This window comes from Anopheles maculipalpis, chromosome 2RL (genome assembly GCF_943734695.1).
Source record: "Anopheles maculipalpis chromosome 2RL, idAnoMacuDA_375_x, whole genome shotgun sequence".
Taxonomy (NCBI): Eukaryota; Metazoa; Arthropoda; class Insecta; order Diptera; family Culicidae; genus Anopheles; species Anopheles maculipalpis.
The window spans coordinates 67,987,923-68,011,868 of NC_064871.1; the positions used below are offsets into that span (position 1 = coordinate 67,987,923).

General features: G+C 41.5%; 8 protein-coding genes across 8 annotated transcripts in view; 5 read left to right on the forward strand and 3 right to left on the reverse strand.

The window, feature by feature from the left end:
* Window positions 1-12,658, reverse strand: part of LOC126556357 (V-type proton ATPase 16 kDa proteolipid subunit c) — a 286,536-nt gene extending 273,878 nt beyond the window's left edge. The window contains exon 1 of the mRNA XM_050211621.1: window positions 12,650-12,658. The gene's annotated coding sequence lies outside the window, so the exon portion shown is untranslated. The remainder of the gene's footprint in view (window positions 1-12,649) is intronic.
* On the forward strand, window positions 1,359-1,864 carry LOC126556353 (troponin C-akin-1 protein-like). The gene has a single exon (XM_050211614.1). The coding sequence runs from the start codon at window positions 1,359-1,361 to the stop codon at window positions 1,836-1,838; it is 480 nt and encodes a 159-aa protein (XP_050067571.1). The 3' UTR covers window positions 1,839-1,864.
* On the forward strand, window positions 2,300-2,749 carry LOC126556368 (putative gamma-glutamylcyclotransferase CG2811). The gene has a single exon (XM_050211632.1). The coding sequence runs from the start codon at window positions 2,300-2,302 to the stop codon at window positions 2,747-2,749; it is 450 nt and encodes a 149-aa protein (XP_050067589.1).
* LOC126556235 (7-methylguanosine phosphate-specific 5'-nucleotidase) lies at window positions 9,633-12,160 on the forward strand. Its single transcript, XM_050211461.1, has 4 exons — window positions 9,633-10,067; window positions 11,397-11,589; window positions 11,665-11,898; window positions 11,968-12,160. The coding sequence occupies exons 1-4, from the start codon at window positions 9,703-9,705 to the stop codon at window positions 12,082-12,084; spliced, it is 909 nt and encodes a 302-aa protein (XP_050067418.1). The 5' UTR covers window positions 9,633-9,702; the 3' UTR covers window positions 12,085-12,160.
* Window positions 12,659-14,277: 1,619 nt separating the features above from the next.
* Window positions 14,278-17,351, forward strand: LOC126568805 (nuclear exosome regulator NRDE2). Its single transcript, XM_050225438.1, has 2 exons — window positions 14,278-14,329; window positions 14,404-17,351. The coding sequence occupies exons 1-2, from the start codon at window positions 14,278-14,280 to the stop codon at window positions 17,349-17,351; spliced, it is 3,000 nt and encodes a 999-aa protein (XP_050081395.1).
* Window positions 17,352-17,616: 265 nt separating this feature from the next.
* Window positions 17,617-18,756, reverse strand: LOC126556456 (mitochondrial import inner membrane translocase subunit Tim10). Its single transcript, XM_050211721.1, has 2 exons — window positions 18,591-18,756; window positions 17,617-17,771 (listed from the first exon to the last, which is right to left on the reverse strand). The coding sequence occupies exons 1-2, from the start codon at window positions 18,739-18,741 to the stop codon at window positions 17,644-17,646; spliced, it is 279 nt and encodes a 92-aa protein (XP_050067678.1). The 5' UTR covers window positions 18,742-18,756; the 3' UTR covers window positions 17,617-17,643.
* A 129-nt stretch (window positions 18,757-18,885) lies between these two features.
* On the reverse strand, window positions 18,886-19,357 carry LOC126556473 (uncharacterized). Its single transcript, XM_050211738.1, has 2 exons — window positions 19,162-19,357; window positions 18,886-19,064 (listed from the first exon to the last, which is right to left on the reverse strand). The coding sequence occupies exons 1-2, from the start codon at window positions 19,197-19,199 to the stop codon at window positions 18,911-18,913; spliced, it is 192 nt and encodes a 63-aa protein (XP_050067695.1). The 5' UTR covers window positions 19,200-19,357; the 3' UTR covers window positions 18,886-18,910.
* A 1,330-nt stretch (window positions 19,358-20,687) lies between these two features.
* LOC126556144 (mucin-19) lies at window positions 20,688-22,178 on the forward strand. The gene is made up of 3 exons (XM_050211364.1): window positions 20,688-20,756; window positions 20,898-20,970; window positions 21,085-22,178. Exons 1-3 carry the CDS (start codon window positions 20,715-20,717, stop codon window positions 22,176-22,178), a joined length of 1,209 nt encoding a protein of 402 aa, XP_050067321.1. The 5' UTR covers window positions 20,688-20,714.
* The last annotated feature ends 1,768 nt before the right edge of the window (window positions 22,179-23,946 follow it).

The window sequence follows — 23,946 nt, forward strand, 5'->3', positions numbered from 1 at the left end:
GAAAAATGGCACAAGAATATTTTGCTACCACGACACGAACCTTAACAGTTTCATGGGAAAAAAATTAACTGCAAAATTTGGAGAATACTTCTTTTTCTTGGCTTCTGTTGGGTCACAACAGAATTAGGTGCGGAACCGTATAATGTAAGTTCTGCGGCAACAAGCATGGTTGACTATCCAGCTACTACGGGTTAAATGAAGTCTAACAAACACCAATGGCAGACCGTCTCTCTACGGACATGAGCATTATACTACGCTGGAAGAGGACGTCAGCTTCAAGGACTACTTTGAACAGTGTGTGTTTTTGTGAGAGCATAGAACGTGAAGAAAAAGAATGAGCTATCCTGACGGTGGACAATAGGATCATACCGAGCTTCCCAGCTGAATCCCTCGTAGGAAACCTAGTTCCCTTAGAACAGATTAGCTCAAACGGATTGGTTTCAATAATTCGTAAATAATAATTCTTGAAGGTTCCATTTTTTTGGACGTTTTTTGTTTTGGACATCCTCAACTCATATCCGTACTCCTGCAGTATACAACGCAGAAAATTACTTGCAAATGTACATCGTACGATATTTGCGCCAGATAGCTCTACCACAAACCACTCTAGTCACACAAAGAACCGTTTGTGGTAATTAAACAGCTTTAACACCACCTCGATAAAAAAAAGCAAGGAAGTAAAGCTTAAATGCAGAATCGGATGAATAAATTCCATTCCGGCATAAAAATAAGAATGGTTCTGCTTGCACCTCCTACCACTAATCCGAAGGGAATAAAGAAAAGAACAAAACAAACATCGAAATAACACCACAAGTGCACACACACAACCATAGCTCTAGCTGTCATCTAGCACGAACCGCGAGCAGAAGAAGACGATTACGATGGCAGCAAGAAGAAGCATTTGCTGCGTTCAACCGGTTTACAACGACGAAAACGAAAAAACCGGTGTGTCCTTTTCGGCTCTTTCTGCTGCCCTGTTTGTAAGAACATCCTTCCCTTTTCCCGGTAATTGCGTGGCCCGGGAGCAGTGATTGAACAACGTTTGAATTCATAGCACATGTCTGTTTGAAGTGCCATTGCGCGGTTACCAGTTCGGGGCTTGCAAGTGCGTGCGTGCAACAGTTCTCCCCGCCCTATCTTGAGCATATCTTGCGTCTGGCGATTTCGGTTGGAACGTTCGGAGGGAGTGGTAAACCGATTGTGAACGAGCAGCGACACAACCTCGAAAGAGAATCAAACTACCTCCAGTGTGAATACCTCGCCTGCGATACGATATAGTCTTGTCTAGTCACATTTAAACGGTCTTTCGAATTGGTGAAGCAGAGAAACATCAACAGTTTACACCGGATTACAACAGAATGGCCCAACGAGCCCTAAGACGGGTGTTTGTGTACGGGACGCTGAAGCGTGGCGAACCGAACCACCATTTGCTGGCGGAAGCCGACAACGGGTACGCCAAGTTCATCTGCAAAGGTTCTACGAATCGCCGGTTTCCACTGGTGGTTGCCACACGGTACAACATACCCTTCCTGCTGGACAAGCCGGGTACCGGCAGTTATGTAACGGGTGAGATCTACGAGCTGGACGATCCACTGTTTGAGCAGCTGGACGTGCTGGAGGACTACCGTAAGCTGTACGATCGGCAGATTGAGGACATTAACGTTGGTATCGAGGGAGGGAATGTACCGTGTTGGTTGTACCTGCTACGCAACTGTCCGGACCGGTTGTTGAAGCTGCCGATGCTGACCGAGTACCGGAATACGCTGGAGCAGCCGTACTCGCGCCGACCACCTGGGAAGGTGAACATCTTCGAGGAGTTGCTGAAGGGTGATGAGTAGCGGTGGGATCGGTGTGTAGTGGGGGATGGGTGATAGCGGTGAAGAAGAAGGATCTTTTCTTTTTAATCCAAGTAATCCTTTAAGGATGCAAAGTTTCTGTCTTTTTCGTACTTAATGTTACGAACAACAAATGGTGGTGAAATTGTTATGCTGATAATAAAACAAATGTCAATTGATTTCGATGTTCCAAAACTAACGTCAAGGTAGGCCATATACACACACTCCGGGAGGCACAATCGTCTCAATGTGGAAGACCTGTTTGGTCTGTTTTATCTGTTTGTAATAATAAAAAAAGTAATTGTACCGCCCTACGTACACTTTTGCCGTGATGTCATCCTCTTAGTTGATAATACGATTCGTTTAGAAACGGTTGTGGTGTGGTTCACAACTTATCACGAGGTCAGTGCGGTGTGATTTTGCTTCGTTTTTCTCTCAACTCGACTCATTCGACTAGTGCAAAAATGTCCACTCCCTTGCGCCGTGTGTTTGTGTATGGAACGCTTAAAAAAGGTGAACCAAACCATTACTGGCTAACGGATGTGTCTAACGGAAAGGCTCGTTACATTGCCAAAGGTCGTACGAACGAGCGGTATCCACTGATCATCGCCACCCGGTACAACATTCCCTTCCTGCTGGATGTACCCGGTAAGGGTCACTTTGTTGCGGGGGAAATTTACGAAGTAGATGACCGCATGCTCAGCCGTCTCGATGTCCTGGAGGACTATCCGAAGTTGTACGATCGTCGATCGGAAATGATACGAAACGAGGAAACCAACGCGATTGAAAGCTGTTTGATTTATTTGATGCGAAGCTTTCCCAAGCGATTGCTCGAAAAGCCACTATTGGAGGAATACCGGAACAGTCCGGAAAAACCGTACGTGGAAGCCGATGATATCGTGTTCGACGAGTGAGAATGATCAACGTGGAGAGCAAGAATCTCGATGGAGGAGGTCTAATTAAACATTCGGTACGCGAATACAACAACAAAGAGCCTCATGAATGTGAGAAAGAAACGTTCCGGAAAGCGCTAAGTCTGACGAGCTATAGCAATAAGTCGTTAAACATTGCTGAAGGTCATTTGTGTGTACTTTTGATGCGTTGTAGAATATATTTACTACGATAAAACACTTCCGTAGTACGAGTGTTTGTAGAACCACTTCGGAGCTAAAATCTTAACGAGATTAAAATAACTTGAACTATATTTAAATGTGCTTTCGTCTGATGACTGCAGGTGGAATTAAGCTATTTATGATAACACACAATTCTACAAACATTCGCGCTGTGATCGTTCTAGATAAATGATCAGAATAGCTAACATTTTAGATCACATTCAAAGGGATGTGGAAAAATGCAACACGGACTAATGTCTTTTCATAGTTGTAAATTTTTATTTTAAGGATTAATTCTGCAATTACCTTTTGGGATTATAGTTACCCACAATTTCCATCTGGACAATCTAGTTGGAAAATGAGGATCGTTCTAGTTGGATTTTGTCCGCAATAGTGTTCCACTGTTTCCCAAACAACAAATCCCAACAATAGGCTCGTTTGACAGTTCGCTTGATTGCTTGATTGTTTACTTGTTTACATCTTTGCTCTTCCACATCCATTCGACAGTTGAACCCTGTAGATAAAACACGTGTTTTCGAAAGTGCAGTTAAACCGTTACGTTTCTTTTGAGTGAACTACCAAGTGAATACATCTGAAACATAGAAAAAAGACCTTCAACCTTCTTCGTGCAACCCACCAACTAGTTAAAAAAAAAAAAAAAAAGTGCAAATAGACGAATCAAGTGGAGTGTTTCCCTGTGCATATGGGGGTCCAGGATCCCGGGGGGGGGCCCCCCGTCAGTAATTACTACAGTGCCTTGGAGTGGTGCGAGGAGCCAAAAAGAAAGATGGGGAAAAAAACTAGGCAGACGGCCTATCAAGTGGCTGACCATCATGAAGAAGAGAAATTTTTGATCATGCAGTCAATAATCGAGGGCAAGAACCTAAGCAAAACTAACCCCTTCCTTTTGTCCAAAATCATTGAAAATGCAATCAACGGAAAACCCCTGCAAGTGGACAGATTAAGAGACGGTAAACTATTGGTGAAAGTTGCCAATCAAAAACAGTGTGATAAACTGAAAAAAATAGTGCGCATCCCAGACACTAAAGGAGATATCCTTGTGGAAACTACAGAACACGCGACGCTCAACTCATCCAAGGGTATCATCAAGAGCCCTGATATTGAGTTCATGCAAGAAAGCGAAATCTTGGAAGGATTAAAGGATCAAAAAGTGTGCGAAGTTTCAATAATCAAAAGAAGGATAAACGACAACATCCTTAATACCAGAACAGCCATCATTACTTTCACCACCACTAAAGTGCCAAGGATGGTGGACTTTGGGCTGTACCCATTAAAAGTGGAGCTATATGTCCCCAAGCCCATGCGATGTATGAACTGCATGAAGCTGGGTCATACCAAAAAATGGTGCCGAGGAGTCAAAACGTGCGCCAATTGTAGTGAGCCAGTACACACTGACACATGTAAAAAAATTAAATGCGTATCATGTGGAGAAGGTCATCACACCTTAGACAGAAACTGCCCAGTTTTCATAGATGAATTGGAAATTAGTAAAATCAAAACAGAAAACAGAACAACATACAGTGAAGCCAGACGCATAAGAAGGAAGCAATGCCCCGCTGTCCCTAAAAAACTAACAACGGACTCTCATACTTATGCACAACAGACCAAGAACTCACCCAACATACAGCTTGACACACCAGTAGCGCCCAACACAGAAAATAAAAAGACCGACACAGAAAAAAATAAGCACGCAGACACAATCATAACTACACAGAACGCTCAGACCAACATAATCGATAACCTGAATACCACAAAACCCCAAACAAAGACAATAATTAAGACTATCGAGATCGACAATCTCTCCGCAGGTTCATATGATTCTGAGGAATCAATCTATATAGAGGTTACCGATGGTTCCTCTAACTCAACACCTATAAAAAAACAATTAAACAGACAGACACTCACCGATAACGAAATAAGCGATTTTTTTAAATAATCGCACTCCACAACCCACAACGCTAAAATACTTATCTATTGAAAAAAAAAAAAATAAATAAAAAGAATCCAGTCAACATCTTTCCAGTCTCCCAGTCGCAGAGCTAAGAGTAATGCAAGTTAACATCCAAAGCATGTTCAACAATCGCGACGAACTTTTCAAAATAATACTGGACAAGAATATAGATGTTGTATGCATTCAGGAAACGTGGTTAAATGAGGATTCTGCAAAGAATTTTAAGATACCGAATTACAATCATATCTACGAAACAAGAGAAGATGGATATGGAGGAAGCAGCATCTTAATTCACAAAAAATTTAAATATGAAAAAATACACATTCATCAGTATAGCAATTTTATTCAATCTGTCGGCATTAATATTAAAAATATCAATCTTGCAGTAATTTCTACATACGTAAAACCCACAACATCAAAGTTTCTATATGCCACTATCCTCAAAAAAATACTTAGCATCTCAAATAACTTTAGAAAATTAATAATCACGGGAGATTTCAATGCCCACCACAAAGAATGGGGAAACCATTACACTGATACCAAAGGAGCATCAACCTTGCAAGAAGTAACTGGATCAGACATGATCCTTCTCCATAAAAAAGAATGCACCTTTATTAACAGTGATCCAAAAAAAAAAAGTACGGCAATCGACCTCACCCTAATCTCGCCGGACCTAGCCCAATGCGCCAATAGAACAGTGGCTGAAGAGCACATTGGAAATAGTGGACATAAAATAATTTATTTACATATTTTAGGACTCCACATACCATCACAATGCATAACCATTAATAAGGTGCAAATGGCTAGACAACTTAAATCCTTAAAATGTTCGAACCAAACAAATATCGCAAGCATTACCAAAGACATAAAAAATATAATCAAAAATAACACGAGAGCCATTAACCATACCCCAAAGTCGTGGTGGACCAACGAACTGCAAGTAGCGTGGAAGAACAAAAATATATCGAGGAAACGCTTCAACCAAAACAGAACATTAGAGAACGAAATCCAATTTAAAAAAGATTTAGCTAAATTCAAATTCTTAAAAAAAAACGGAAAAGAGGAAAAATTTCGAAAAGTGGCTAGAAAAAATTAATATCGATACCTCGACCCACGAACTGTGGAATATTATATACAAATGCCACGGCAAACACCGCACTAGTCAAATCTCTAATTTTATTGACTCTAATGTACAAAATGCCAAAGAATTCCTTAAATTAAACTTCCCTACTTCTAAGAATAGAGTTAAGAATCCTACTATAAGATATGAGCACGACACAGAACTTTTAAACATTGACAAATGGCACCAAATTCTTCAAACAAAAAAGAACTCTGCACCGGGGGTAGATGGCTTATCGTACGAAATACTAAAAATGATAAATGACAAGGTGGTGTTCAAAATCATCGAAGAGATTAACGGCATGTATAAGACAGGTAAAGTTCCAACCAAACTTAAAAGAATTAAAATTATTGCTATTGGAAAAATAGGAAAGGATTTAAACGACGTTCGCAATTTCAGACCTATCTCACTGCTTACAACACTGTTAAAAATAGCAAACTCGGCAGTGTTAGATAAGATAACTAATCATATTGAAAAACATTTTCTGCTGCCATGGACTAGTTTTGGCTTTAGAAAGCACAAGTCCACAATAGGTACAGTGGACTTACTTGTTAACATAATTAACAACAACACCAGAAAGAAAAAGTACACTGCGATAGTTTTTATAGACGTTAAAAATGCCTACAATAGTGTACTCACTAACAGTTTAATAGACATCATGCAGGCTCAACTGATATCCCAGGAGGATATCTGCTGGATAGGTAGCTTCCTTAACAACCGTAGCCTGGAAATAAATGTTAACAAGGAAGTCATCAAAAGAAGAATATCAAATGGCCTACCACAAGGAGATGTACTCTCCCCAACTCTTTTTAACATTTACACCAGTGGATGCCACGCTTTAAACAGCAGAAAACCTAAAATCATCCAATACGCAGACGACTTTGTCGTTACAGAATCTGGTCTTACTCCTAAGGCCGCTGAAACCTCACTGCAACGCTCCACTGATTGGCTAGTCAAAACACTTAACGAACTAAACCTAGAAGTCAACAAGCAAAAATGTATCTGTATGTCCTTTCCTAATAATAAGTTTAAATTAAGAGTCTCAATAGCAGGAACAAAAATAGACCAAACCAAAGAACATAAATTTCTAGGCATAACTATAGATAATAAATTAAAATTTAACCAACACCTAGAAAACCAAAAAAGCAAAGCCATCAAAAGACTCAATGCCATTAAAACTGTATGCAATCAGAGAAATCATATAGACCCCGAAAAAGGCATTCTGGTGCACAGGGCTATTATCCGCGGGAGTATGGAATATGGCATCGGGTTTAGTCTAAATGCTACAAAAACAAAGCAAAAAACCGTTGAAACGATTTTAAATCAATCGCTGCGAAGAGTGACAGGATGCACCAAAACGACACCTATAAACACGCTCTACGCAATTGCCTCAGAATTTCCTTTTCCCATCAGAAGCAAAAGCTTAGTAGCTAAACACCTTGCCAAAACAAGCGTATACACACCTGTGATAGCTCAAACTTTAGCTAAAGTGCAAAACATAGATGCTAGGCATAAACTCTCCGCCATAGAAACTATTTATCAAGAAAACGCTGACATGTTCAATCTAATTGCAAGGGCAAATTTTAATTGGGCCATAAACAACTTCCATAACATAGACATAAAAACGGAGGTCCCAGGTCTGTGCTACAGTAAAAAGGATATAAATCCCGTTACAGCCAGACAACTATGTTTGGAACTTATAAATGCAAATAAGTCGGAGCTAAAAATATTTACAGATGGAAGTAAAAACAGTAATGGCTGTGGGATAGGTATTTTCATCATCCATGATAAAAAAGGAGAACACAGATTCTCCTTCAAGCTTAAACACACGGTATCGGTATGCACCACAGAGATATATGCGATCAAAAAAGCCCTAGAGTTTGCTCGAATAAACAATATAAAACACCCAACGATTTTTACAGACAGCAGATCGGCCTGCACAATTTTACAACAAGGCACAAAAGAAAAATTCGTAGATGAGCTCATTATCGGAATTTTAAGCAATTGTGAGTACCTAGAGGCTAAAATTCAATGGATCCCCAGCCACGTAAATATTGATGGTAATGAGATAGCCGATAATCTAGCAAAGGAGGGCACAATATCTACTCTAGTCATAAATAACGCAATCCGATTAAAAGATGCCATGGGATTAATTGAAGAAAAAACCAAAGAGGCTGCCAACCAATGGTATACGCAAACGTGCGTTGAGAAAGGGCAAAAATTCAAACAATACCAGGACAAATTTGAAAAAAAAAATGTGGCATCACAAGATGAATCTAGTCCCTAAAGATATAAAAATATTAAATAGATTAATAGCTGGACATGATTATAGTAATTACTGGTTACACAAAATGAAATTAGTCGATAACGGAAATTGTAGAATTTGCAACAAGCCAGATACTGCCAGACATAAAATCTTCCACTGCCACAAATACCAAACAGAAAGGAGCATAGACAAACTACCAACAGAGGAGCAATTTATTAAATGCTGGAAAAGGAGAAAAAAAGATGGCATAAAAAAAATAATCAAGTTCATAAAGGAAAATCGAATAACATTCTAAAAAAAAAAGATAAAAAAAAAAGATTGATAACTTTAATTACTCAAAATAAAAGCAACATCAAAGCCACAAAAAAAAACGAAGAACACAAAACGCGCACAAAAAACCCAAAGAAAAAAAAAAAATATACAACGGCCAAATCAAAACAAAAACATAAACATAGCTTACAACTACAAGGTATACACAGACAGCACAACGCTAGAGAAAAATCAAAAGCAAGAAATTATCTGTATCTAGGGTAGCTAGAAGTTGACTACAGATGAGCAATACATATAGTTTAAGTTTACCAGTAAAGATAAGGACATATGGCCATAAGTAGCCGGTCCTGATAACCTTAAGGGGATCGTGTTTCACAATCACGGACTAGTACCGGAGGGCCCAGGAAGCTGGACTCTGGTACCGAACCGGGATATACCCTCGCAAAGAAGAAGAAGAAGAAGAAGAAGCTCTTCCACATCAGTGTGTACGCTTGCAAATTTAAGAAAGAAAGTGAAATTCTATGCACTTGAAAAGTGATCTGCTGTGTGCTTGAGAGTATATTTACGACACAACCAATTCCTATCAGTAAAATCAACGCTCAAAGTGTTCACTGTAAAGCTCGTACTGTGTTGTTGTTTAAAGGAAAACCAGAGCGTGCTGCAGCGTTGCGTTTGTGTACCGCAGTGTTTGTTTATCCATGCTATGATACGCAGCTTTGTCGTGCGCGTTGTCTAAACAATCGTGAGCGTCGTGTTTCGAGTTGCCCTCAGAACTCCCACCCTACCCACCACCCCCGGTTAAAGTGCAACAAGTAGCACCCAAAGGCAGTCAAGGTACAGAAGGCGGACCTATCTTAGGCGGGACCTGGCATAAAAATAGCATTTTCTTTTCGTTCGGACGAAGCGTAGGCAGTGACAAGGTCTATCTGACTGCATCCCCATCCCCATCTAGTAGGACGATCACAACACACTCGAAGCATCGGAACATCCCTGCTGCTGCACCACCACAACACGCTGCGAGGTGTGAAGCGGGGACGTGTCATCGTGTAGATTTCGGTTCGTGCGTACACACAGCACCACCAGTCGGGAAAATTACGCTGTGGCAAGTGGTTCTGCGGCGCACGATTATGGTGGGACAGCGAAAGTTTCAGCTGAGTGAGGTGGCCGCCCTCCAGCGGGACCATGTGAAGATACGCGATCCGGCCCGCGTCGAGCTGATGCTGAACGAGCTGGTAGTGGGCGGCACAGAGAAGCTGCAGGTGGTGACCGATTTCGATTACACAATCACCAAGCAGCGTCTCAGCAATGGTGAGAAAGTGCTGACCAGCTTTGGCATGTTCAACGAGTGCAAATCGATCCCGCAGGATGTGATACTGGAGCAGCGCAATCTGTACCACAAGTACCGACCGATCGAGATCGATCCGCACATGGAGCACGAGGAGAAAGTCGGCTACATGATCGAGTGGTGGGCCAAAACGGGCGATTTGCTGAAGTAAGTGCGCTTGTTTGCTTGATCCTTTTTTTTAGCTTTGGAATCGCTATTATTGACCAAACATATACACGGGAAGATTGCTTCAAAAGCGAACGACACAGCTCAGCTTATCAGAGCGCGACTTAATTGAACGTTCTGGCCGGTTATCTGCAGCATCAATCACACACATATGCAATGCTTGTTTCGGTTATGCTGCGTGAATTGGTGGCATTGGTCTGACTATCGATTATACGCAAAGGTTGACAGACAGTTTTGTCCAATTGTTGATAACGGGTCGCGCAAACCTGAGACGAACAGTCGGTAGTCGTTGCTATAGTAATACCGATTGCTTGATGTCAAGTTTGTTAACCGATTATTAACCCTGTACCAGGCAACCGGCTACCCGCGCAGCCAATCTGATTTTATTTGCTTTTTTCTTCTATTTTAGGAATCAGATTAACATGACCTTTTTTTGATAAAAAGCCAGTTACAGTTATCGTTATCTGTAAACATCTGTCTGATAGATTAATTCCGATTTTTAGAATTGTTTTTTTTTCCTGTACATCTTTTCCAGGCAAGCGAGTGAGGCTTATAACTTTTGTATAGGTAATCCAATTGTGGTGCTATACTTTAATGAAAATTTAATTAACTTTTATTCTTATTTTTGGTGTACATATGACACCACTATTCTTAGTCTTTTTAAGGTTGTGATTATTTAAAGATGAAATTTTGTTTCTTAAAATGGAAAAACTTAAAAAATAACTATTTAAGTGTTTTGCAGAATTTTCACAGCAATGCACTCCTCACTTTCTTGCTATGAAGTACGAAATCTTTTGTAGCGGTTTTTTTTATTCATAAAGAACGGCCAGGCCGTATTGCTAATTTGTAGCGGTTTTCATTCAAATAAAAATACCTTTAACTGTTTATTTACTCATTGTAAAATTATTTAAAAATCATATTATGTCCGTGTTTTACAGTTCTATGAACTGTTAGAAGCATTATTTGGTCAAATTTTGTTAAAGGACTTAAATAATTGTTTTTTTTATTTTGTTGTAAAAAAATCATGTCAACTTTAAAGATCCATAACTTCAAAATTATTTGGAATCGAGACGTCGTATTGAATTGAATAGAAAGAAGAATAGTTTATTTACCTTTCAACAGAATATTCTATTGATATTGGATTACGTATAGAAAAGTTATAAGTCTCCAACGTTGCTGGCTCAGTCCGTTTTTCTGGTTGCCCGGGATAGGGTTAAACGAGCATTTTATAATATTATGCAATACCGCGTTTTTTTTTGGCAACTAATTACAACTATATTACCAACACTAAATTGCCGTGTCCTATTTCAGAGGCTTCAAGCTACCCCAGGAAGACATCGACGAGGTGGCCAAACGGTACAAAGATGGACTGCGCGATGGAACGCACGACATGTTTAAGGAGCTGTACGAGCTGAACGTACCTTGTCTCGTCTTTTCGGCCGGTCTCGGCAACTGTGTATCGTCGGTGCTGAAGCACGCCAACGTCATGTACCCCAATGTAAAGGTAAGCACTACGCAATGATTACTCAAGCTGCAGTCGTTGATAATAGTAATTCACTTCATAATGCTTCTTTTACAGTTAGTGTCTAATTTCCTGCAATTCAGCGAGAATGGGCTGCTAAACGGTTTGCAGGACCCAATGATTCACACATTCAACAAGAACGAAACCGTCCTCGACGGTACCGAGTACTACGATATCGTACACTCGCGGGACCACGTCATAGTGATGGGTGATTCGCTTGGAGATGCCGGTATGGCTAGCGGTGTGCCATCATCGTCACACATCCTCAAGATAGGATTTCTTTTCGATCATGTAAGTTCTGCTGGACAAAAAATCGTTTGTATTTCTTGTAAGCATTTTTGGTTTCAATTTTTTTTACAGCCGGAACTTAATCTACCTCGATACATGGATGCGTTCGACATTGTGCTGGTGGACGATCAAACGATGGACATCCCGAGAGCCATTGTCGACATGGTGAGGAAGCAATCGCACGAGTAGTGAGCGCGTGTTTGTTGCTGCAGAGCAGCGAAAAAGCACGAAATTGCATTCGAATGGTTGCATAGTTTCGATGTTTCCTTTTCGTTGGAACGCGGCCATTATCATCATCATCACAACGCCATCGTTGCTGGAGCGACAGGCACAGACATCCGGCCTTGGTTGACTTAAACATACAACGTTACTCTACTGCCGAGAATACATCGTGTACATTAATTTCTTTTTTTTAATGAAGGAAACAGACCTGTTCCTTTCCTTGCACTAGAGTGATTATGATGGATTGTTTTTCGCGAAAGGAAGGATGTGAGTGTGTTGTGTGTATCGATAAGCTTAACTTTGTTGATATGGTTCCGTTTTACGACCTACTTTGGTGGCATATTACGTTAGCATGTCTCTTCATGTGTTGCCGGCGCAAAACGAATTTCCGTTCGAAGTAACATTCGAATATAAGCAAGAAATATAAATCCTGGACAAACGATATACCCGTGTGTGCGTGTGTTGTAATAGCTTGTGCAATATTTCGAAACGAATTTTTTTATTCTGGAACAACTTAAAGTGACTTAAATACGATGTTTGCTTTTCCTGCAGCGTTTTGTCACAGTTCGTCGTAAATGTTTCGAATTTCTAGCACGTGTTGGAAGGTAAAGGCATCATGGAAAGCTATTGCATGATAATGGCTAATGGTTAGAGTTCTAGCTTAAATCTAAGTTTATTAAACAAAATTTCTGTCGCTTATATACTAACAGTGTTTCTTGGTGTTGGTTACAATCGGATTCGGATTCGATGAATCTCCTGCGTGGGTTGAACAATATGTGTTACTTTGAAGACCATGTGGTTTAGCCTATTTATGGTAACCATTTTATTACTCTTGAATTTCGGGTGCATCGCGTTGGCCTTGCATCGTAATGCATTGCAACATTGTGTGACAATGTGGTTGATTGGTTATATGCTCTTCTAATGCGCTTCAACTGTTCACTTGCGGCAATGTTATAATGTCTAAACGTCACGTTCCCTTTTTTTGTGTTTTACGACCTTTCCCGAATATGATATTTTACTTTCTAATGCACTCTCCTACTTGGTTGCATTTTACATTGTCCTTATACCCACGCGTTTTCGTTTCTTACGCATCGCACGTGGACCCACTTGAAATGGAGGGGTCGACCCGTTTGGGTCGTTCTAAAAACGTAGCGACACTTTCGCTTGTCGCTGGTTTCTTGTTTCGGGCCTTTTAATTTCTTTGGTTTGACTCCACTATCTGGTTTAATTCGAAAAGATAAGTTACAATTTGTATCAAACCTATCTGTTGCATTCGCAACATTTACTGAAAGCTCTAATGGGCTACAATTTTCAAAATCTTTACTGATGTCCACGATCAATGAAGCTCATTTTCCACAATTAATACAATTTGTACATCAATGCATTTCCATTTTAAATATAAGTTGCTTTTGGGTCGAGACACTGAATTTGAACAATAAATATGTATAGGGCCCAGGCCACGGAAAATTTTAAACTGTTGAAATCGATGCGAAACTGCCAAAAAATCTCAAATTAGTAGTTTAGGTAAATCATCAATGTGCCAGGTTCTAAAAAAGCGATTTCGCAGCGAGAAAATTTCACATACACTCGTGAGAACCTGAAATTTTGATTTGGAAAGCTCCCGTGGCCCGCAGCCTTTAGCTTTTTCTCCATTGTCCTGTGTAGGTAGGTTATGTACACTGACAAACCCACATGAGAATCTGAAATTTTTGTTCTTGAAATCTCTCGTAGACCGCGGCCTTTTATAGCTTTATCTATCCAATATTGCATGTTCTTTTTGCCGTTATTAGGTGCTGTTTTTTTAACCGAGTATGCCCGGGATAAGGCAAAGAATAAGGAGGAAATGCCTTATCAAGATGATTATAAAATTTACTCAACACAAGCGGTGTTGACAATACGGCACTGGTCCGTCATTATTAATTATAAATAAATAAATAAGGTGCTGTTTTTTCAATAGCAGAAGAACAATAGTTCGACACCTTTGGTGGCTTTTGTTTTTAAAGGATGTCGATCATCACTTATGTCAAAATCATCTGGTGTACGGATAATCAAGACCCGGATAATCAAGCTACAGAAGGTTTTTGTAAACAAACAGCAAACGCATTCTACAGTTGCAGTACACTTTCGATTCGATTGATTTTTCATTGATATATCTTCAAAATGTCGTTATTTCCTGCCTACAACACTGTCCCACAGGATACGAAAAGCGTGTGTAAGTGAAGGATTTAGACTTTCTACCGAACTCCGTCCTAAATTCACTTAATCCATCTTCTCTCCAAACAACAGCTACTACCAGCACATCATCCGAACTTGCCTGGCTAACGAATCAAAGCTTCATTCCTTTTGGAGAATCAATTGAAATTGATGAAACGGAATCTGAACAATCCACACCAGAGGCAGAACCGCATAAAGACACGGACACTGCCGATCGAACCGAACCACAACCATCGAAGCGCCAGAAAACCAAACACAAAAAGAAACACAAGAAAAAACAATCAAAACGAAAGCGCGGTTCTTCCACCTCGTCCGAAGGCACAGTAGAAGACAGTTCAAATTCAGCTTTACCATCACTTCCGGCAGCTTCCTCGACCCGTATTTCCGAAGCAGAATACTACACGGATGTGGATCCGTTAAAGATTTACCTTACGGTTGAAAAGTTGCACCGTCCCGCCTGTCCACGGTATCGGTTGGGGACGGTGAAAACACTCGGCATACGTTGGTACGGTACGGAAAGTGGAAAAGATCGCACTAAGCGTTACTTTAGAAGCGTAAAAGTTAAAGAGCGCGATCAAAGCGGTGCAAGCAAAATGGTGCAGGAAGAAATATTTGCTCGCGAAGCGGAATTGGAACGTTACCTGCGGGTGGAAGAAACGGTGGACAGGTGGATCGAGCTGGTACGTTTTCGACAGGATCATCCGATCCATTTCGATAGCTACCAGAATCACAAACGGGAGCTAACGCTGATTGAACGAGCGCGGCGTAATTTTCCATTCGATGAGCGTCTTTTGCGACTGTATCTGGAAGCGATTGTACGGGTACATCCGACCGATGAGGTGTTGAATTTGATACGGCGAGCTATCGGGAAAGATGAAACGAACGTAACGCTTTGGAGGGCGCTTATACGTAACAAGCAGTGTGCGATGGCGCAGTGCATTGTGCCGGATGTGCTGAAACTGTACGAAAGAAGTACACGCTCACTGTTTATGGCGCGCCGTAGCGACGACACGATGTTGCAATTGTTTCGAAATTGTGCCACTTTTTGTCGACAGGCGGGACTTTGTGAGCTTATGTTCGGAATACTGCAGCATGCGCTGGGAATGAATGTTAGCGGACGTTATGGCGGAACGGATGGTTTATTTTCTTCGCCCGAGCATTTTCAACAGCTAATAGAGTACGAGGAACTTATCCTAAAATCAGGTCTCCCGATGAATGAGATATGGTTGAGGGTGGAGCTGCTGCGAAGTGCTTTCCATTATCTTCCCTTCGAGGGTGGCCGATTAGCAAGCGATCCACAGCGAATGGTGCTGACCGACGACGTTGTAGGATACGTGTATCCACTCATAAACAAAGCGTACGCATTCGAGCTGATGCTTGGAGCGTTAAAGTTAATGAAATATCCCTTCCTACGGCAGTACGATGAGGAGGAAGCATATGAGGTGGATTACTCGGAACAACTGTTGCCACTATTTTTGCACGTGTTTCGAGATCGATCGCTAGATGGTACGCTGTATGCGTTCGTTAAGCAGCTCAGTGTAGCTCCTTCGTACATTCGAGCAAACATAGCGAATGAATCGTACCTCGAATTGGTACGTAAATGTTTTGCTGTAGCGATTGATCACTTTCAAGGTACACAGAGTGCAATATTGCTCACCCTCTACCTACAGCTCGAACGAATACTGGTCTGTGAAGAAAAAGCAACATCATCATGCTCTGTCGGGAAAATAATTCTCGAGGAAGGGAAATTAAAACCAGTACGTGCGAGGGTGAAAAATCTCTTAAAACATACCCACAGCTCAAATCAAAACAGTCTTCTCGTGTACGCCGAATATGGACTGTTGGAGTACGAAATGACCGGACTTAGTGGAGCGTGTAGAAAAATATTCACCACCTCCGTGCAGGTGTACTGTTCCACCGAAGAATCCGACATCAGTGACACGACCCAGCCAGAAGCGGATAACGATCTATTTCATCTCGTGCTGACAGTGGTGGAACTGTTACTCGTTAATGGACTTAAAGATGAAGCTGTTCGTGCTTTAACGAATTTAGCGCTTAAAAAAGAGGACCTTACATTCGATAGTAGTGTAACATCGTCGACAGTTCCGGATACGATTAAATTATCCGCGCTGCAAAAATTAAACGATCGAGTCAATCGAACAGTACGCTACGAATCGCAGCTAGAACTGCCCTCACACACAACATTAACGGAGCTTCATTTCGGTCAAAATGCGATGATAAACTCAGTCAAAGCGTACGTTACCTATCTCGCACTAATACGATCGAATCTCTCCGAAGCTACGAAACAGCTGGAAACATTCCTGTTTCTCTTTAACGATCCCACCAATCCAAGGCACAGATTTCTCCGACAGCAGCTGTACGAAATCTACATACAGTTGTACGAGCTGGCACAACTAGTCCGGCAACAAGCCCATTCGCTACCGACCGAAAATCTTCGCACCTTTCTCGACATTATTGATCGTACACTGAACGAATTTCCTTCCAATCTGTACGCCTTACGTGCGGTGGTGTTTAACGACAATCTTCCCTGGCTACGGTTACGGGGCATTCTTGGCAAACATCTCACACCGAAAGCCGTACTACTGTTGGTCATTGCTGCCCGATATCGCGAATCTTGTACGGCAAATGGAGCGCTGTCGGATTTCATCCCCACCGAAGCATCACCGTACAAGCAACGAATACTAAACCTTCTCGGTAGTGTACTGAAAGGTTCACAAACGGACAGTGATTCGCTGCTGTATCGGAACGCACTACTGTGGAGATTGTACCTGCGGGAACTGTTCGATCAACCGAACGCCCCACCCGGATACAGTGTGCTGGAACAGTGTCGACGTACGTTGTATGCGGCACTCGAGGCATGTCCATGGAATAAGGCGCTCTATCTTGATGGAGCTTCCTGTGGGCCGCAGGAACTGTCGGCACTGCTTGATCTGATGATGGAAAAGCAGCTAAGAGTACACGCGATCCCGGAAGAATTGGCCATTTTGCGCGAAGGATAAACACATGGAATAACAGTCAAAAGCCGTTCCTTTTTATTCACCCATTTCGTCGATCGGTTTCAAGCATATGTAATGTAATCTACGCTGAATTTTATACACTGACGAGTAGAAGGTTTGAATAGGACGGAGCAGGCTGACTGTGACTGCAACTAACGTTCGATAGTATATCTCATTAACCTGCTACATTACGAACCAATGAATGAGAGAAAACGTTAAAATAACCGGTGAGGGTTTTATAAAAAAATAATTCTAAACGCGAAAAAAACACGTGGTTCCCTCTCTCTGTCGCTCTCTACGCGCCCATTTTCTTCTTCAGGTCCTCGTCTTGCGCTGACATGGCTGTAAGCTTTTTGCCAATACGTTCGTGCACCTCTAGATACTTCGCGACACACCGGTCGATGCACACGGACTCTCCCTTGCCTGAGGATTGAAATAGGGAAATGCATGTAACAAATACGGTGCTGCTAAACACTGAGCGAAATAAGCAGAGAACTACCATGTTTTTTTGTAAATATTTTTAAAATTTTAAAAACGTTAGTTTAATTTATTTTGAACCTTTTTGAATCATTGCATCGAAATTTTGGAGAACTATTTTACATTTAAGCCGATAAGTGTATGAAAAAGGGTGCGAAACAAATAAAGCACCACCTTGATAACAATACTTCTTGCAAATTTTTTGTCAATTTTTGGCTTTGGGTTTAATTCGATTGAAGTTTTTTTCTCGCTGGAGAAAAGGTTGCATAAATAATCGCTCATTAAGTTTCAATAGGCCAAGTGTAGCATCTTAAGCTTTGAGAAAAGGTAAATATAAAAAAACAATCATTAAGGAAGGCTTCTTATCGAGAGAAAACAGTCAGAATAGCTTCCAATCGCTAAGGAAAGCCCAGCAGTTCTTGAACAATTTGAATAACTGCTGGCACACATCTATGCGTGGAAGACAAAGCTAAAATACGGTGCGAAATAAGGTATTTTTTGCAGAATATTAGTAAACCAGTAGAGAACAGCATCTCAAATTCCATCAGGATTGCAATGTCTAGTGAGCACACGATGTCTGCTGAAAATTCTCCAAGCAACTCCAAGCAGAATGTCCAAGCAACTAATCAGAAAGGTTCGAAATAGTGTGAACTATGGTTCTAAATTAAAAAAGATAGCATCAATTCATACATTTTGAAGATATTGTCATGATAACATGAAGATAACATGGTAATGCTATTTCTCGCTACATTTAAATTATCTTACCCAGTTCCGAATCGGCATACTTTGGCGGGATACACTTTTTATGGCAGGCCTGGGTCATGCGGCTGTACAGATCCGACATCATTTCTATTTCCATCTCCTGCATCAGCTGCAGCTTGGCTTGCTGTGCCGCATTCATCTCGGGCATACTCATTGTAGGGCTGGTTTTATATTTTTTTTTGTTTTGATTATCTGCTTCACTTCACGTTTGTCAACCCGGGAAATGGCGTTTTGTGCTTTTTGTATTGCTTTTCCTGTCGTTGCTAACCAAATGCGTACCGAACGAGGTAGATGAACGCTTTTTTTGCTTTTCCGCTCCCACTCTAAACGTCGAATCGTCGTGCTTCCTTTACTTCGTATTGTCCAACGTTCGATTGACGCATTCGTTCGCGAATTTTCATATTCTCATACCGATTCTTGTCTACCGATTGTTTCGAGGCAACAAATGCTCCTATGCCCAGCACACTAATGATACCCCTAGAATGGTAGACGGAAACGATGAAAACATATCATCATGTTGGTGCGTTGTTAACAAGATTTTTTGGGAAAAACAATGGCTTTCCAATGCACTTACCAGCCTATTCCTATCTTTCCCAAATGTCCGAGGCGCATAATCGTGTGCAGTTGGTGGAAATGTTCTGGTCTACATCAATGAAATGCGTTGAAAGTAGATCTTTGCGTCCGATTTTAACCCGGTATGCGAGGAAAGTTCTTACGAAACAGAGTAGGCCGAAGCACACGGTTTTGCTCGTATCGCAATGACAGATGATAACATAAATTGTAAACATACGAATGGGGTCATTTGAAATGACAGTTAGCGAAAAAATAAAATCAAATTGCACTCATTTGGGGAAAATAAATACTAGGGGAAGTTGAGGGTGCCACCTGGTATTTCTTCAGTATAAATTCGTTTGAGTGAACAGAAAAGTATGTAGAGTTGTATGTACCCGGGACTAGATACGGTATACCGATTTCCAAAAATAATAATAATTTTTCCTCATTTTTGTGTAATATTTCAACCAGTAAAAATAAGCTCCCAAAACACATAGAAACAAAATCTGTAAATTTATATCAAAAGTTGGGATAGAAAGACATCGTATCTTGAAGGCAGCTCAAAAACTTTCTTTTAACAAAAACAAACTTTAGGGCAAAAGGATCACCTTTACTTGGGGCAAGAATGCCGCGCACTTTTCGCTGACTTTTATGAGATTTGAGCTTATATAAAACCTAAAAATTGTTGTTCACGAACACGCGATTTCAATTTTGGATTGGAATCCGACCGACTTGGACATGAATTCCAGAATCAGATTCGTGTTTTTTTCATTAGTAGTTCGGAGCGAAGCAGAATGGTGTGTAGTGTTGAGCAAAATAGATCCCAAAATAGAGTAGCGAAGGAATGGAATCAGCAGTAAATTATTTCTACATCTATTTTTCTAGAGCTGACCATTAAGTGAAATATATGTGCAAAATGGTAAAGAATTCAGCTTTAAAAAAAAACAAGTATGTTACAGCATAAGTTGCTTAACGTAACACACTTGCCCCAATATTCACTATTATGGAGGAGCATGAAAATTGAAGAACGATTGAAGTAACATCGTTCTATAGAAATAGAAATATTAAAATCCAAAAATTGAATAACTGTACTCGCCTCATTTCAAACAGTCCCATTTTCTATTTCCCCATTATATCAACCACCCTGTGCTAAAAATCCCCTTTTCCACTGGTGACAGCTAGTTTGGCTGTCAAATTGATATTTTTGGACAACATTTTGCTTCTCGCCCAAGGATTGTGTTGTGTGGTTGTGAAGAACGCCACAAAATTTTAAGCGCTCATAGCGCACTGTCGCAGTGTTTTGTTTTGGTTTTTCTTTTCGGATTGCAGAATATCCAGCCAAGCCGAAATCGGTACGCCGCGAAACTATCTTCATTGGCAGCGTGTGTTATCGTTTCGTGTTTACCCCGACCAACGGAACTAGGAACCACGAAATTCAGCGGAACATTGATAAATAATCGCTCCCCGGACGCTCCCGTAGATAAGCGGCCGGGAAAAGGGGCGGTAGTTAGTGGTGTTTTGCTGGTTTAGCGAGATCCTCGAGCGTATTGTTTACGCACCGTCGTCTTCCGCAAGATGCCTTCGAAAAAGAAAAAGTATAATGCACGCTTTCCGGCGGTAAGTGTATATGGCGGCAGCAGGTGAAGCGACGACAACGCCGGCTAACGCTTTGCAGCACACAAACGCCTCCTTCTGGTTGTGTAGTTGTGTTTATGCTAATGTGTTTTTTTTCCTCTCGGATTGCCGCTGCTGCTACAGGGTCGCATCAAAAAGATAATGCAAACGGACGAAGAGGTTGGCAAGGTGGCCCAGGCTGTTCCTGTGATAATCTATATCCTTTTTCAAATTGTTTTGTTTTGAAACCTTTTTTCCGGAAATAATTGCTTCCACTGGTTTTTTCCTTAACCCACGATCATGATGCTGTTTTTCGTTTCCGCTAGCGTACCTAGGACATTGGAATTGTTTGTAGAATCGCTGCTAACCAAAACGCTCAAAATCACCAACGCACGGAATGCGAAAACGCTCTCCCCATCTCACATGAAGCAATGCATCATATCGGAGAGTCGGTTCGATTTTTTGCGCGATCTGGTCAAAAACATCCCCGATATGGGGATTAATGAGGAGCTTTCCGGTTCGGAAACTGGTTACGGTAACGAAGGTACCTCACCGGCATCTACCTCGACTTCATCGTCCTCCGTGTCCTACTCGAATGGAGCAGCAGCCGTAGCAGCTGCAGCAGCATCGATCGGCGGTCATCATCCGTACGAGGCACATCCCGCATCGCTCCAGCGTTCGGAATCGTACTCGCCGGCAACGGCAACCATCTCACTACTACCACACCACAGTCAGTCACACGGTCACAAGCGAGGCCTCGGTCAGGGTGGCAGTTTAAACTTCTACAAAGAGATACAGCTCGAAGGGACGGAGAGTCCACCTCCGCCGAAACTGAACCGGCTTAACTCGGCCCCGGCCGGTGGTGCATCGACGGCTTTGCCATTTAAAATCGACATACTACCAAACCTCCCGACCGCCGCCGCCGGTATCACCTCGCCTACCACCAGTAGCCCGCTAACCAAAGGTACGACCGCCCAAACATCCGGTGCCATAACGCCACAGATAACGTACAACTTTGAACGACTCGCGGCACCCTCGACGACATCGACGACGATAGTGCCCGCTTCGGCCTCGCCACTCGAACCAGTCATTAAGCTGGACTATTCGAACCTAAGATTACCGGCAACGTCCGCATCGCCAGACGGAAGCTCGGCACGCACGACCGCGCAGCCCACGATCAAAATTGATCTCAGCAGCATACCGGCAGCCCGTAGCAGTCCCGCCACACCGGACGGTGGTGGAACGCCGAAAAAACATACCGATGGAGCAATGGGAAAGCATTACGCTTCATCCACCAGTACCAGTACCACGGCGACGATAAACCCCACGGCAATGCAAAGTCCGGTATCAGCTGTGGCACCACCGCTTTTCGCGACCCTTTCCTCTACCATCCCGGGAATGGATGAGGATTATGACGATATTTAACCTTTCCGTGGGAACGAACGCTCTTGAAGGATGTTGCGTTGTAGTTGCATTTAAAAATGTCTTTTTCTTTCCCTTTTACCTCAGATGCACCGGGACCCGGGGCTGGGTTTAGGACGTTTTAAACCCCGTCCAAGCGTGTGCCACCTTACTACGACCACAAGTATAACAACAAAAAAACACAACTGTTGCTACGATGTGATGAATGTAAATAGTACATTTTGTGTGTTTGAAAAGCTAAGCAATGGTGTCCCTTTAATGCCCTTGTCATTGGTTCATGTACAAGCGAGAATGCACCGAAGTGTGAAGAATTTTTTGTTCTACCTAACATTTCATAGGTTTCAGTGCAAATTATCAGAGCCTAAACACGCTGGCAAAAGGTGCGTTTGACACGTGGACGGATTCTGGTACTACAGAGAAATGCAAATGCAAGGGTGCGGTGAGCCAGCTTTAGCGAATAGCGCAAGCGAACATGCAAAACCTTGATCATTGATATGAAAGCGCGTGCAATTGATATGGAAAATGAAATTTGACAGGTGGTTTAATTTTGTTGTCCATATTAATTGCACTCGCTTCCATAACTATTTTTGTATTGGATGTTTCTATATCAATGGTTGAGGTTTTCATATTCACTGGCACTATTCTCTAAAGTTAACTCACCGCTCCCTATCATTTGCATCTACCTGTTAGGGCATCTTTTTTTTCGTTGCCTTTAGATAAAGCGAAACACAACAGTAACTGTGAGAAAAAGAAATGAATGTATTAAAGCGTAAATTAAAGAAAAAAAATTAACCAATACAACTAGACAAACCAATAATTAAAAACATTGAAAGAAAGAACTAACGAATAAGCAAACTACACAGTATTAGGAGGTTAACTTTACCCAAAAGCTAAATGTAGAAGTGTACACTGTGTCGAAAAATTGTCCCCACAGTGTAAGCCAATGAAAAGAAAACTTTGAAACAAGTTTAAAACCTTTTTAACATTGTATCCACACTTGATGTACTAAAATTAGTGCTTTTTGTGAGTAATTGCTTGTAAAGACATAAAGTGCATCCACTTTTTAGACAAACACTGTTTTTACTAAAAAAAGTCATCAAACCTGTGCCAAAAAATTGTCTGTACAGGGGGTATTTTTTTCTAATGTGTGCCAAAATCCCTATTAACATGTCAAACCTGATAGTTCATATCAGGAATGAAGGCAAAAGGTTGTCTGAAATTGCAGGCGTAGTAAATTGCTAGCTATTTTTGGTTCACAATGCGATTCTTCCCTTCTAGAAGGCAAAATCCCTTGAGACTCATCACCTAAGAGTCCGCCAAATTAAGCTCTCCAAACTTCAGAAATGCAATATCATATGGGAAATCAAACTAAATCCTAAGTTGAGCACCCTCAAATTTGTAGACACTCTACACCAATATGAAATGCAGTCTCCAAACAGTGTATAATGTGACAATATACAGAAGATTACTTTGCAAGGAATAATCCATTAAGAGCGGTTAGAGTATGCTACAAACTACATGGTTAAATCGGACGAGTTTTGGCAGATGGTCAACATCACGGACGAAAGTAAATACAACATCTTCGGGTCAGACAGACGGTGAGAGTGTGGCGCATTCCAAATACTCAATCGGATCCCAAAAATCTGCAGCTGACTTTGAAGCATGATGGTGATCATGTTATGGGGTGCCTGTAGTGCGAATGTCACCGTCAACATGACGATCATTGATTCTACAATTGATCGATTCAAATATTTAGACATTCTGAAAAATA